General features: G+C 46.8%; 1 protein-coding gene across 1 annotated transcript in view; it reads left to right on the top strand.

The window, feature by feature from the left end:
• The window catches only part of Sytl3 (synaptotagmin like 3), a 69,147-nt gene that overhangs the window by 5,251 nt on the left and 49,175 nt on the right, over positions 1-14,721 (top strand). The window contains exons 2-3 of the mRNA XM_032894738.1: positions 8,775-9,347; positions 11,587-11,805. Coding sequence (XP_032750629.1) covers positions 9,238-9,347; positions 11,587-11,805 — 329 coding nt within the window. The 5' untranslated portion in view covers positions 8,775-9,237. The remainder of the gene's footprint in view (positions 1-8,774; positions 9,348-11,586; positions 11,806-14,721) is intronic.

Below are 14,721 nucleotides of genomic sequence, written 5' to 3'. Positions count from 1 at the left end.
TGAGGTTATAGACATCATAGAAAACTGGGTCTGGGAGGTCTTGGGGTTCTCGCTGTGACATTATGACTGTCTGTATGAGATCATTGGCTTGTGATCATTTCTAGAGTTCGTTTCGAGTTTAGGAATGACTCAGGTTTGCTTGTGTGCTTCAGAGTTCGGAAACTGCAGCGTTCTGTTTCCCAATTGTCTCTGTCCTGCCCTGCTGATTCCTGATTCCAGCTTTAGTAAAGCTTCTGGTCGCCGTGTACGCAAGGTTTCTCAGTTCAAGCCAGGGACTGGGTACCTCGGACTGCAACCTGAGGCCCCTGTTAGAGAGAAACGCACCAGGAAACTGAACCCGCTATGGAGGAATGCAGAGTAGAACGGGGGTAGGAGATAAAGGTGAAGGGGTGATTGATTTTGATTGGAAATAAGGAAAAACTGACAAATGTTTGGCACTCCATATGGCCCTCCCAAGACTAACATGTCTTTGCAGTAGTGAAACGCCATGACCCAAAGGCAAGTTGGGGAGGAAAAGGTTTATTTGGCTTACATTGTCCACATTGCTGTTCATCACGGAAGGAAGTCAGCACAGGAACATGGAGGCAGGAGCTGAGGCAGAGGCCATGAAGGGGTGCTGCTTACTGGCTTGCTCACCATGGCTTGCTCAGCTTGCTTTCTTATAGACTCTAGGACCACCAGCTCAGGGATGGCCTTACCCACTATGGTCTGGGTCAATGCCCTACAGGCTTGCCCACAGCCAGATCTCAAGGAGGTATTTTCTCAGTTGAGGGTCCCTCCTCTCAGACAACTATAATTTGGATCAAGTTGATGTACATTTAGCCAGCACACAGCAATACTGTGGGTCCTCTTCCAAGCAAGGATCACCCAGTACATCCTGCTTGCCTTACACCATGCCGCATTCTCCGTCTGTCCCAACACATCATTGCCACTGCCACAGACCTAGGTATGTCCTGGGCATCATTCTGATTTGTACAAAATGATATTAAGTCCTGGGTGGGTGGAGTTATACAGGTTGCCCAAGACATCATCGGTGAAGCGAGGGACAGAACTGGGGCACTTACAGAACAGTAGCCTCTTCTTGCCTTCAGTTGCTCAGAGTAAATGAAATTTAGTTGGCCAGGAGGAAGAGTTGAGAAAGTATGGAAGAGTATATGATGTGCAATAGTCTGTGGTTGCAGGGGGCGGGGCGTGGCGTTGAGCGGAGACGAAGACTGTTTCTGCTAGGTTGTGCATATGCAGGTCACAGTACAGCCTCAGGTGCCAATCTTCACTTTCAACCCTGTTTGAGGAGGGTCTCAATGTCGGTAAGTTTCCGGAGGAGTCTTCTGACTCCTCCCACCTCACTGTAGAGTGCTTTTTAGCTTTTACACGGACTCTGAGGATCTGAACTCACATTCTCACCCTTAAAAAGCAAGTGCTCGGGGGCTGGAGAGATGGCTCAGAGGTTAAGAGTACTCGATTGCTCTTCCAGAGGTCCTGAGTTCAATTCCCAGCAACCACATGGTGGCTCACAACCATCTGTAAAGAGATCCGGGGGTTGGGGATTTAGCTCAGTGGTAGAGCGCTTGCCTAGGAAGCTCAAGGCCCTGGGTTCGGGTCCCCAGCTCCAAAAAAAAAAAAAAAGAACCAAAAAAAAAAAAAAAAAAAAAGAGATCCGATGCCCTCTTCTACAGTACACTGTAGCTGTCTTTAGAGTACTTATATATAATAAATGAATAAATAAATCTTAAAAAAAAAAAAAAAAAGCAAGCGCTCTACCCACTGAACTGGCCCCATAGGAATGGTCTTAAATGACTGCAGTCTGGGGCGGGGCAGGGGGAGGAGCAGGAAGCATTCTTGGGATTATTGAAGATGGAGAAGCACAAACCCACCCTTGTGTGGAACTTGGGGCAGAGCTAAGACCGTGCAAGCTAATTGCCCTAGGATTACTTTCTCCTCTTTCTCATTCAAAAACGTTACAAAACTGAAAAGCATCCAAGAGAGAATTATATTTGTTTCATCCATACTTTTTAAAATACCTGAAAAATGCCAATGTTGTTTTAAATTTCTTTGTAGTCCACATGGCCAGAAATCAAATTTGTCACTGTGTTCTTATATTTTGCTAAAACTGTAAGTGTTGGCATCTTCCACAGGCCTGTTCGTCTTTCTGACTACGACAGAAAAGCCTCTAATGACCAGGAAGAATTTTATTAGCAATTTTTCAAAGAAAGAAATTGCTGGGGAAAGTATACTATGAATCAAGAGTAGTTTCAATAATTTTTTTTCACCAGCCAGGCTCTGTGCATCCTAGGCGAGCATGCTAACAGGACTTTGCTCCCAGCCCACTTCTTTTTATTTCTTCAGATGAAGCCTCACCAAGTTCCCCCGGCAGGCCTCAGCCTCCCAAGTAGCCCAGATTGCAGGGGATGCTGCTGGTCCTGGCAGGTTCTGAGTGACTTGGAAGAAGAATTCCACTGTAGAATCTCCACATTGGCAAATGACTCCCAAGAATCCCGCGCCGACCTAACCAAGAGAAAACTCAAGAGGATTGTAGATACACGCCGGAGGCCATTTAAATGACTCCTATTGAAAGAGCAACTATCAGCTTCCTTATGACCCAGAAATCAGGCAGAATTTAGTTCATAATCAAACTAACTCCGAAAACAGTATATAAGCTCAAACCAACCGATCCTGTTTGTCTCTGCCTGATCCCCTCCAAACCAATGCAAGCTGGAAAGTGAGCAAGAGTGATATCATTAATTTAGAAGTGGCCTGGGCCATGATGGGGTCCACTAGCCCATAGGTTCAGGGACCAGTTTTGATAGGAACTGACTTGTGCCTCGTATTCTATCCTGGAGTTAGTGTATGTACAGCATAACTTAGGTAATGATTATAACAGTAATAATACGATATCATTGCCGTGATAAAAAAAAAAAAAGTCATGTGTCGTAATCACTTGACATGAAGTTCTCCACAAAAAAAAACGTCTGCTGACCGAGGAGGTAACCAGAGGTCTGTGGCGGATGTTACCTGCACGCATGCGCACACTGTTGATGGCCTGTGATCCTGTAAGCGGCAGTGTCTTCCTCAGATGGTAAATGATGGTCAAAGTTTTGTTTTCCTTCAGTGTACCCACTAGTTGCTTTCCTTGAAAATCCAGAATATGCAAAACATCCCTCGTGCCTCTACGATTAACTTCTGTCGCCGGGCTGTGCGCTGGGGTGGGAAGATAGTCAACCATGTGTCTGGGATTTCAGCACAGTTCGATAACAAAGCATCCACTGATCTCTAAACCAAGGAGACCTGTTTCCAAGGAAACCTGGTAGCAAGTTCCGGTGGTCAATCAGAGTAAACAGAATGTCCAAAGCCTCTGAGCCAGCTCGACACCACGAAAAGACACCGGCAGCCAAAGAGCGAGCACGCACTGGATTTCTACCCAATCTTTTTTACTTTCTGAGACTTGTCATAGTGTGTAGTTTGTCCCAGCCTGAACTTGTGACCATTCTGGCTCTGACTCCTGAGTATACAATGTCAGGTGCGCACCACAAACCCCACCTTCGGTTAACTCTTATCATAAATGACCTTGGGATAATGTTTTGTGTCACTATTTTGAAAGGATCTTTTTTTGAAGTGGGCCTTCGTCTTAGAACCCTATAGAATCATTGCTTCCTTGAAAGACCATGATGAAAAAGCAAGCTGGGGAGGAAAGAGTTAACTTGGCTTCCACTTCCACATCATAGTCCATCACTGAAGGAAGTTAGGACAGGAACTCAAGCAGGGCAGGAACCTGGAGGCAGGAATTGATGCAGAGGCCGTGGAGGGGTGCTGCTTACTGGCTTGCTCCTCGTGGCTTGCTCAGCTTGCTTTCTTGTAGAACCCAGGACCACCAGCCTATGGATGGCACCACCCACAATGCACTCAGCTCCCCCATTGATCGCTAATTGAGAAAATGCCCTACATTTCTGGATCTCATGGAGGCACCTTCTCAACTGAGATTTCCCCCTTTCAGATAACTCTAGCTTATGTCACGTTAATGTAAAACTAGCCAAGACAGCCCTTGAAGGTAAAAACAAACAAAACCAAGACGTTTCAAATAACAGAAGGCTTTACTAACATTCTATGCTCACCAAGTACCTGAGATAAGGGAAGGTTACAGAAATGAGAATAAAGTCTCCCATCTGGCTGAATGTCTAGAGAAGCTTGGATCCAAGTCCCCGAGAGTTGAGAGTAACCACGGGGAAATGGATTTGGAATGCTAACACCCGGTGCTGTCCAACCATTGTCTCCATGTCTTCTGGAATACCAGAAAGCCATGTGGTCTCCAAATGAAGTTCAGTGAACTGAAATCTTGTGTTTGTGTAATAATGATTTGTGGGCCGTAGTTCTTCGTCTGCTTTTGAACTGCTCTTGATGTGATGGGCTTTGTCAGGGTCCTACAGCTTGAGGACGGACACCCTCTGCATTTCTTTTCGACTGTTCGAACTGTATGCACCCTGTAGGCTTTCTGCTGTGTTGTGCTTTGCCTTGGCAACTAGGAAAGTCAGAGGCCTATTGTCCAACGCTGATGGATGGTTGTTTCACTACAGCTTCCTGGTAGAAATCCCAGCCTCTTTTCCTTGCCAGCGACATCTCTCTGACTTTATTCTCTTCTTTTATGCTTTTACTATAGTCCCCTCATAGGACAGGGAATGCACAGCAAATGGAGGAGCCCAGAATAGTGACTGGGGCTTGCAAGTGCTCCACAAACGCCCACCAAAGATGGATAGATCGTACAGGTGGACTCCTGCCACAAGGGGGAGCCAGTGTTAGCTTTCTTGAATGAGGTGGTTCCCACCCCTTGATGCTGGCCGGCCCAGGATGGGGACGGAATAGTGTTCTGTAGACAGTTTTATTCCTGAAATGCACATGACCTAACGCTGCTGGGTGAGCGTTGAGGAGCCCCGGTTCCTCCTGTGGAAACCCTGTCATTATCCCTCCAGGATGCCATTCACTGCCCTACCATGCTGAGAAGCTGGAGACCCAAGTCAGAGAAGAACACTTCCGACCCCAGGATCTGTTCACCTCCAATGCTTTATTCATTTGAAATAAACGAGCCTCAAGCAAACCTGCACGTGACTCAGCAGGGTTTTCACTAGAAATAGAAGACAGCAGGGGTGAGCTTGGAGGCTACACTTGGGGAAGCACAGACACTAACTTGCTCTGTCTAGCATGAGTCAGATTCTGTTCTGGGGTATGTGGCGGGGGGGGCAGGGGTGCATCTGTGTACACGAGTGTCTGAAAGCCAGAGGTCATCCTCCACTCTTTCTCTTAAAGTTAGGTTTATTTATTTGTGTGTGAGTACACTGTCACTGTCTTCATGCACACCAGAAGAAGGCATCGGATCCCATGACAGATGGTTATGAGCCACCATGTGGTTGCTGGGATTTGAACTCAGGACCTCTGGAAGAGCAGTCAGTGCTCTTAACCACTGAGCCATCTCCCCAGCCCCCATCCTCTGCTCTTGTTCCTTGGGTGCCATCTCTGTGTCTTTTGAATCAGGGTCTCTCACTAGTACCTGGGGCTTGCTGATTAGGCTAAGCCGGAACTTCCTGCCTACCTCCCAGGTTGGGATTACGCTGTGACACTGTGTCAGGCTTTTAACAAGGACGCTGTGGACTGAAGTCCGGTCCTCACTTGCCAGGCCAACAGTCATGACAGTTCATGGACTGAATCATCTCCTGACTACCGCCACAATCTTCCTGTTGTTTTCCCTTTCCACGGAGACTCAGAGCTCTGAAACTGAGATCTGCTAGTTTGCGGCTCCATCTGGGAAATGGGCACAAGGGGACCTGAGGCTGTGGCACACAGACATGCTAGGTGGCTGCTCCTGAGTCCTTCTTGCAGTGTTTCCTGATGCCTGGGTAGGAAGCCTGCCCAGAACAGGTATCTAAGGGTTCTTTATGGGCAGGGAGCAGAGGCCAAGCAGCCCCTTTTTAGGCCTTGATCCTTTCCGTTCATGCAACCCCCACAACTGTATGTGAACTTCAATGAAGAGATCAATAAACAGGTGATTTCTTAGGCCACAGTCGTTAGCCTGTCTTGGTCTGTGGGAAACAACATCCTTATTTTCATTCATATTTTTAAGAATATTTTTATTACATATGTATATACTAGCACTTGTGTGCCTGGTGTCCTCGAGGCAGGAAGGGACATTGGACCCCCGGGGACTAGAGTTACAGACGGTTGTAAGCCAATATGTGGTTGCTGGGAATTGAACTCAGGTCGTCTGGAAGAGAAGCCATTGGTCCTAACCACTCTCTCCAGGCCCTGTTGCCATTGTTCTTTCACTAAAACTTAGCATTTCCTTCCACTGGGAACGTAAGCAAAGGCCAAGGTGAAGTCAGCCAGGCCTGTAATCTTGTTCCCGACAGAGTCACAAGTGTTTTCCATGACATCATGTGCCCTAGAGACAGCAAGGCGTTGTTTATATCACTGCCACTTTGACACTATTAATCATTACATCGCCGTCAGACCTTAATTATCCCACATATCAATGATACACAAGCTACTGTGTAGCATTTTTAATACTTCGTGTGATCAATTCCTTTTACAACCCAATGTACTTTATTGCATAGACCTCCCCAGACTGCCACAGGTTACAAAAAGGGTTAAGAGTGTTCACCGAAAGAATGATGTCTTAGGTCTGTTGCTTATCCATGAATTCAAAAGGAGGGTAGGTATCAAAGTACAGAGAGGACCCTCATCACCACAGGACTAACTGGGCTGGAAAATCAAAATGGCGTTACAGAAAGCACACTGCTTGAACAGTCTACATTTTCTTGATGGATGGAAGCATGCAGAATCTTTCCACTTGAACTAAACAGAAGCAGGGCCCAATGCCTAAGGATGTCCGGAGCACTCTTACAGGACATTAATAATTGATAGGTTGAGGTTGCTGTGGTTATGCATATTCCCCTAATTGATGACACGCTTTCTGAGTTCTGGCCATACTTGTGAAGAAAATGATAGCCGGCAGCAGAGGACGTCCTCACGCTAATGTATTTTCAATTAAAGTGGTGTGAAGTCAGTCACGTGCTTTGTAATGATGCTTCAGTGAATGACTACTTACCATTCACGTAACACAACGGTCCCCTAGGACTGTTAGAGAGGTGGAAGCTCCTGTCTTGTTCTGCAATGCTTGTGGTGGTTTTGCTACAACCGTACCGACTGCATGGCCAGGGTAGCACACACTACTTCATGTGCAAAGGATGCTTGATAATGCTAACTGGTCATGATACATGTTTATGCATTTAACACAGTGTATTTTTGCTTTCATTTTAAGTGTGTGTGTGTGTGTGTGTGTGTGTGTGTGTGTGTGTGTGTGAATGTAGGCCCATAAAAGCCAGAAGGTAGCTTTGGCTCTCCAGAGCTGGAGTTACAGGCTGCTGGGAGCCGCCTAGCATGAGTACTGGGAACAAAGCTTGGGTCCTCTGGAAGAGAAATGAATGCTCTTCACCACTGAGCCACCCTGCTGTCCCACTAGACTATACTTTTTACTGGTGTGTATGTGCATGTGCGCGTGTTATGCATGTTTGCTCACATCTGTGCAGGTACATGTATGTAGGCACAAGTGTGCAGGCACACCTGCCTGCTCAAGCATACGGAAGCCAGGTGCCAGCCCCAGCTGTTGCTCCTTGAATATCACCCACCTTGATTTTTTTTTTTTCCTTTTTCTTTTTTTCGGAGCTGGGGACTGAACCCAGGGCCTTGTGCTTGCTAGGCAAGCGCTCTACCACTGAGCTAAATCCCCAACCCCAACCTTGATCTTTTTTAAAGGGTCCTTCACTGGCCCAGAACCAGCCATTTGGCCTGCTGACCAACAAGCCCTAGAGATCTGCCGGTTTCCACTTCCTGGAGTCTAAGTGTGCACTTACACACATGGCTTTTTTTCTGTGGTACTGAGGAGTAAGCTCTAGCCTTCCTCCTTCAAAGGCGAACAGCTCACCAGCGTAGCCAACTCTGTAGCCTCCATAGTTAAAATTTTGTTTTATCGTGTTTGTCTTCTTCTTCTAAAAGATAAATAAAAGAAACTGGCCGCCAAGGAAGCCTGCTGTGTTTTGTTGCACTAGTGCAGTGGTTCTCAACCCGTGGGTCACAGCCCCATTGGGGATCATGTGTATCAGATATTTATATTGTGATTTATAACAGTAAAAAAATTGCAGTCATAAACTAGCAATTAATGGTTTTTAAGGTTGGGAGATCACCACAACATGAAGAACTGTATTTAAGGGTCACAGCATTAGGAAGAATTCTAACCACTGGGCTGGCATCATCCCCTTCGCACCTCTGGGTGGTACCACTTTCTCTCATGGTTGATCTAATTCTGTATGGTTCTGTTCACTCCAGGAGCAGTGAGCTATATCATACATGCATACTTACATGCATGCATACAGACAGACAGACTGGTATGCAGCAGGCTAGACCATTGGGGTCTATGTAACTAAATTGGTGACCTCTCTAACGTTTGAGGTGACAGAATGGTTAACATTAAACAATGAATGTTAACATTAAACGTGGGTCTTTGTCCTCTCACAACTGAAGATCCAGAATTGTTGGTAGGAAAATCCAAGTTTAGAAATGATACAAAGTGTTGAAAAGATGTCTTCTTCAATGGCGTTTGAATCATAGCTGAAAAGGCAAAGCCGTGTCTACCGGGTGTTCTCGCCTCTGGAGTGATACTGCATAGGTGTACAGCCAGGCAAACTGAGGGTGACTTTTGTTTGTTCTCTGTCTTTTTTTTTTTTTTTAAACAGATTTTAAGGCATTAACCAGACTGGACTTTTATTGTCACTTCTGCTGATCTGGACATATTTTTTCTGGGGAAATTTTGCTACCCTAGGTTCCGGGCTCTGTCATGACTGCTTGTCAACTTCCTTGGGGCTGGAGATTACTAGCGCTTTACAGAAATTATCTTCTCAGCAGCCATGCATCATTTATAACAATCTCTGGCAAAACCTCAGAAAAAGATACGCTCTTGTCTCATCAGGCAGAGCCCGGTGAAAACGCTCTCCGGGTGGAAGTGACTTCAGCCGTGGGGCAGCCTTGTGGACTTTGCTTCTCTGAAGGAGTATGACCCAGTTAGGAAGGAAGGCAGAGCCACACGTCAAATACAGTCACCGGTGAAACCAGAGAGGGGCTCCTGCGGGATCCAGGGAAGCAGCTGGACTCCGGCTTCTCCGCAGGACAGTGGATCTCTGTCGTGCGTGCGGAGAGGAAATGGCCCACGAAGTGGACCTGGAGTCCTTCAAGGAGTTGGAACGGGACATCATTCTCCGGGTCCTATATCGAGATCAAACTGTTCAAAGCATCGAGGAGGAGAGGGTCCGGTAAGTTGTGCTTCGACCTGGGGCAGTCCAATGGGGCTTGATTTTTCTGCTCAGAGCCATGGCTCAGCTCGCTCATTGGCTTTCTTGTGACTGATAGCTCCGGGCTGAGCTTCTCACCGAGAAGGATCCCCAGTGAAGGTGTGGGGATGGGGATTGCTCTTGCAATAGAACTATATTAATCTCCCAAGTCTTTGGAAAAGGCGCCTTTGTGATGTTTGCCCACTTTTCTCGGGAGCTACTAAAGAACACTGCCAAGTTTCCCCCAAGGGAAAGCTTCCAGTTAAAGTTCCCCACCTTGATTTTCACGGTACCTGAAGGCACAAATCGGGGGTTGGGAATCAAAAACAGAAACCCAGTAGGATCCATTTCTGCCTTTTCTCTTTGTTCACTTTTGCCTTCCGGCTGGCTGGCTTGCAGAAAGGAAGGTGAACCTGCTTAGCCTGTTCCCTGACCCTTTATCAACAGAAGTTTCTCTTCTGGCCTGGCTCGGTTGCAGGAGCTGTTTAGTATGAGGTTGTGCTTACTGGCAGCTCTGGACATGGTGAGAACCGCCCACTGTTAGCTAGGAGGTTCCCTCTGTAAATACATCGCTTGTTTTTCCACACCAGAAATCTCAGTACCTGGGAGGTAGAAGCAGGAGGATTAGGAGTTCAAGGTCAGGCAGGGCTGGAGAGATGACTCAGCAGTTAAGGCCACTTTTTGATCTTGTGGAGGATCTTGGGTTCAATTCCAAGAACCCTCAGGATGGCCCACGACTGTCTGTAACTCCAGTTCCAGGGGAACCAATGCCCTCTCTGGCCTCTGTAGGTACCAGGTATACACGGGAGATATATATATATGTATATATATATCAGCAAAACACTCATATTCACAAAACTGAAAGAAATTTAAATGTATGTAGGGTATGTATAAATCCCCAACCCCAAATATATTATACGTTCAATTATATATATATATCAGCAAAAGCTACTGAGGCATATTTTCAGACTAAAACTAGGACATGAGAAATCATTCAAAGGGGTTGGGGGCGTGTAACCCAATGTTTTCAATAGGAGAACTTTTCCAGAATTACAAGAGAGATGGCTCAGCAGTTAAGAGCACTGGCTGCTCTTCCAGAGGATCCCGGTTTGATCCCCAGCAACCACATGGTGGTTAATCATCTGTAACTCCAGGCCCAGGGGAACCCGATACCATCTTCTGGCCTCTGCAGGCCCAGCATGCCCATGAGGCACTAACATACATGCATGGTAAACATCCACATGGAAAAAAAAAAAAAAGAAAAAGAAAAAGAAAAAAAAATCGCACATGTAAATTACCATTCTTAAAGAAGGAAATAGCCAAAAATACACAACTCTTTTTCTTTGCTCCTTCATTTTATTATTTATTCATTTACTTATTTGAGGCAAGATCTCTTCCCATAGCCTTGACTGTCCCCTGTGTATGTGGACCAGGCTGACTTTGAACTCATAGAGATCTGCCTGCCTCTTTGTTCTAAGAATGGGAATTAAAGGGAGGTGCCACCACTCTTGGTCCTGCCTTTATCTCAAAAACCCTTTAAATGTATTTGTAAACTCTGAATCATTGAGATAATAATAGACAGAGGAAAATGGGACTTTATTGGCAGTTAAAGAGAACGTTGTTTGGAACAGTAACGGTCTCATGGACTCTGATGAAGAAGGTTTTGTTCTTTTCAGAGCCTGAGACAGCTCTGTTTCACCTAAACCCAGGCTTCAACAGGGGAGGTGAGACTAGCAGTGTGGCTCTGTGGATGCTCCTATTGTCTAGCTCCATATCTGTTCGAGTTTTATCTCTGTTGCTATGATAAATCACTCTGGAAAAAAAAAAGCACTTTGAGGGAAAAAGAGGTTGATTCCATCTTATAATTCCAGATTACCACCCATTATTGTGGGGAAGTCCAGGTAGGAACTTCAAATAGCCAGTCACGTCACATCCATGGCCAAGAACAAAGGGAAACCAATGCATATGTGCTCACTTGCTTGCCCAGCTCCATTTCTCCTTCTCATACAATTCATCCCCTAGGGGATGGGACCGCCCACAGTGGGCTGGTTCTTTCCACATCAATTAACTTATGACAACCTCCCACAGATGTGTCCACAGTCCAACCCAATGTAGACGCTCCTTGCTGAGGCTCGTCCCAAATGATTTGAGGTTATGCCAAGTTGGCAATGAAAACGAACCATTACACCAACCAATCATCATTCAACTTGTTGGGTCACAGGAACCTGAAAACACACCTGCAGCATCTTCGGTGGAAAGGGGCGAAGAGCTCCAGCCAGGAATACAAGGAAAAGTGTTGTGCACGTTGCCAGCGGACTCTGGGCCTTCTGCTAAACCGTGGGGCTGTGTGTCAGGGCTGCAGCCACCGTGTGTGCTCCGAATGCCGTGTATTCCTACGGAAGACTCATGCATGGAAGTGCACAGTGTGCTTTGAGGACAGGTAAGCATCATGGGTAGGGTGTGCATGTGTTTGTATGTGCAATAGTGCTCTATTTCTCTTCTGACCCAGGGCTCCGGGATGGTCCGTCACACCTCAATCATCATTAGATGCTTCCCGAAAGCCATCATACCAGATCTGATCCATAGATGCTCCCAGGCTGTGTGCGAGGGCGAGATCTTAATGTTAAAATGGTTTTATTATGGTTTATTATTTTATTATTATCTTTGGAGACAGGGTCTCATTGTATATCCCTGGCCAATCTGCAGATTGATAAATAGAACAGGCTGGCCTCAAATTTACAGAGTTCCAACTCCTGAGTGTTGGGATGAAAGCCATGTGCCATTATACCCAGCCATAAAACATAGAACATCTTTATTTATGAATGTTTGGTGACCGATGATGGACTGACCCAGAACTTGCAATTCATTTGGATTTCTTGCTTTAGGTTTTGGTTTTTTGTTTTGTTTTAAGAGAGGGTCTCATGAAACCCAGACTGACTTCAAACTCAATATATGTAGCTGAGGCTGATCCTGAACTTCTGGCCCTCCAGCCTCTATCAAGAGCTGAGATTACAGGGTCACTGTATACCCAACCCAATGTCTTGGTTTTCTTAGTCCTTATCTCCTTCAGGAAAAGTGTCAGGGAATGACTGCAGGGATGCAAGCAAGGTTCTGAGCTGCTTTTTGAAGGAGGGAAGTGGACTCAGGTACAGAAAGAGATGGTACCTATCGGTTATTCACTGAGTCTGCTGCTGTATATTTTACGTGCATGCATGTCTGTGTGTAGTGTACGTTCCTGATGCCCATGAAGACCAGAAGAAGGCATTGTATCCCCTGGGACTAAAGTTACAGATGGTTGTGAGCCACTGTGGATGCTGGAAATTGAGCTCAGGGCCCCTGGAAGAGCAGCCAGAGCTCTTAACCAGTGAGCATCTCTTATGAGATTTGGCTTGGTTTGGTTTGGTTTGGTTTGGTTTGGTTTGGTTTGGTTTGGTTTTGAGACTGGGTTTCTCTATGTAGTCCTGTGTGGCATGGAACTCAGTTTGTAGACCAGGCTGGACTGAAACTCAGAGAGATCCACCTGCCTCTGCCTACAATACTGGGACTAAAGGCGTGTGTCACAGCACCTGGTAGATACTGAGACTTTTAAGCACAGAAGTGGTATCTTTCAACAAGCCATTTTGAAAACTAGGAGCACATTTGACCTGCAGTCCCACCGCTCCACGGGAGAGCGGATCAGAGGTGTCTTGAGAACATGGAGGGCGCACCCATCTGAAGGAAGAGCAAACACAGTGAATACCACAGAACTTACTGGAAGAGAGAGTGAGCAGGCACTCTGGTCAGAACGCAGCTTGTAAAATATCACTGCTCACGTCAGAGGCCTCTGGAACAGATCGTGGAAGATGCATTCACAGGCAGAGCAGCACAAGGCTGGCTTCCCTTCCTAAATCAGGAGGGCTGTCTGCCTGGATACCCTAAAACTGATGTTTGGTTTTCTGTCCCCATGCAAGGCTCAATGCATGTCAGGCATCCAGCAAACATGCAGGTGGCTGCGTCTCTCTCTTTGAACCAGTCCCTTCTGTCATAGCACCTATCACCCTGTCCTGGACCAGTCACCCCCATTTCCTGGACTTTCTGGAGTCAGCATCCTTCAGAGTTTTTAGTTCAGGAGAATTCCCCTAAGCAGGACCGTGAACTAGCCTGGCCAGGTGGTGTGGGTGTGGACCTAGAAAGGGGGCTGGTTCCTAGCCATGTCTAGAAAGACCCTAGGACTCCCTTTCCTGTTCAGCCAGCCACCTGATTACAGTCAACCCTAACGAAGACCCTAAACGAACAATTTCTCCCTTCTGATAGTTAATAGCAAACTAAGGATCAGGAACGGAGGTCTGGACTGGGGTGCTCTCCTAGGAGGGAGTGATGTTGAAATCTCTGTCCTTTGCGGTGTCCTGCCTAACATTGTAACTTGACCCACTAAACACACAGAACTTCACATCTACAAGACCCAGCTTCCTGATTTTGAAATAAGGATGTTTTTCAAAATATCTGCGATCATTGCCTCACTTCAGGTGGGCTCATGGAGGAAGCCGTGTTAGAAGCTAATGTACAGTAACTGTGGGCTTTCTCTCTAGTCCTCACACCCCTCACTCCTGTCTCCAGCTCTGTCCTCTCGGGGCCAACACCCTGCAGAGCTTAGCTGTTGCCCGAGACGTATCACATACTAGGACTTAGGAAAGGATCTTGACTCCAGCCACATTTCTTCCTCTTGCTTTTCCCTCAGTAAAAAAGTAAAGAGGAAGAACTTGATGAGGGAACCAGATTTTTTAAGTAAGGAAAGTGGGAGACTTGGGAGGCACCAATTAAAAGCACACCAAGGAGGGCCAGGCACTGTGGATTTCTGTGACTTCTGGGCCAGCCAGGAGTACATAGTGAGACTCTCTTATGTATTTATTCATTTTACCTCACAACTGCAGCCTGCTCCCTCCTCTCCTCCCAGTCCCACCCTTACAAACCCCTCCCCTTCTTATCCTCTTCTCTGAGTAGAAGTGGAAGTTCCCCCGATGGGTATCACCCCACTCTGGGACATTGAGTCCCAGCAGGGCCAAGCACATCCTCTCCCACTGATTGCCAATCAGGCAGTCCAAGGGGATCCAGTGGCAGGGAACAGAGACCGAGACAGCCCTGGCTACACTTGTTAGGGGACCCACATGAAGCCCCAACTGCACATCTGCTACAAATGTGTAGGAGGCCTAGGTCCAGCTCCTGCATGCTCTTTGGTTGGTGGTTCAGTCTCTCTGAGCCCCCATGGGCCCAGGTCAGCTGACTCTGTAGGTCTTCTTGTGGTGTCTTTGGCCGCTCTGGCTTGCTCAGGCCTATCCCCCTCTTTCACAAGTCTCCCTGAGCTCTGCCTGATGTTTGG

Source organism: Rattus rattus, chromosome 2 (assembly GCF_011064425.1).
Source record: "Rattus rattus isolate New Zealand chromosome 2, Rrattus_CSIRO_v1, whole genome shotgun sequence".
Classification (NCBI taxonomy): domain Eukaryota; kingdom Metazoa; phylum Chordata; class Mammalia; order Rodentia; family Muridae; genus Rattus; species Rattus rattus.
The sequence above is the reverse complement of the archived record's forward strand: the minus strand, read 5'-3'. Positions and strand labels throughout refer to the sequence as shown.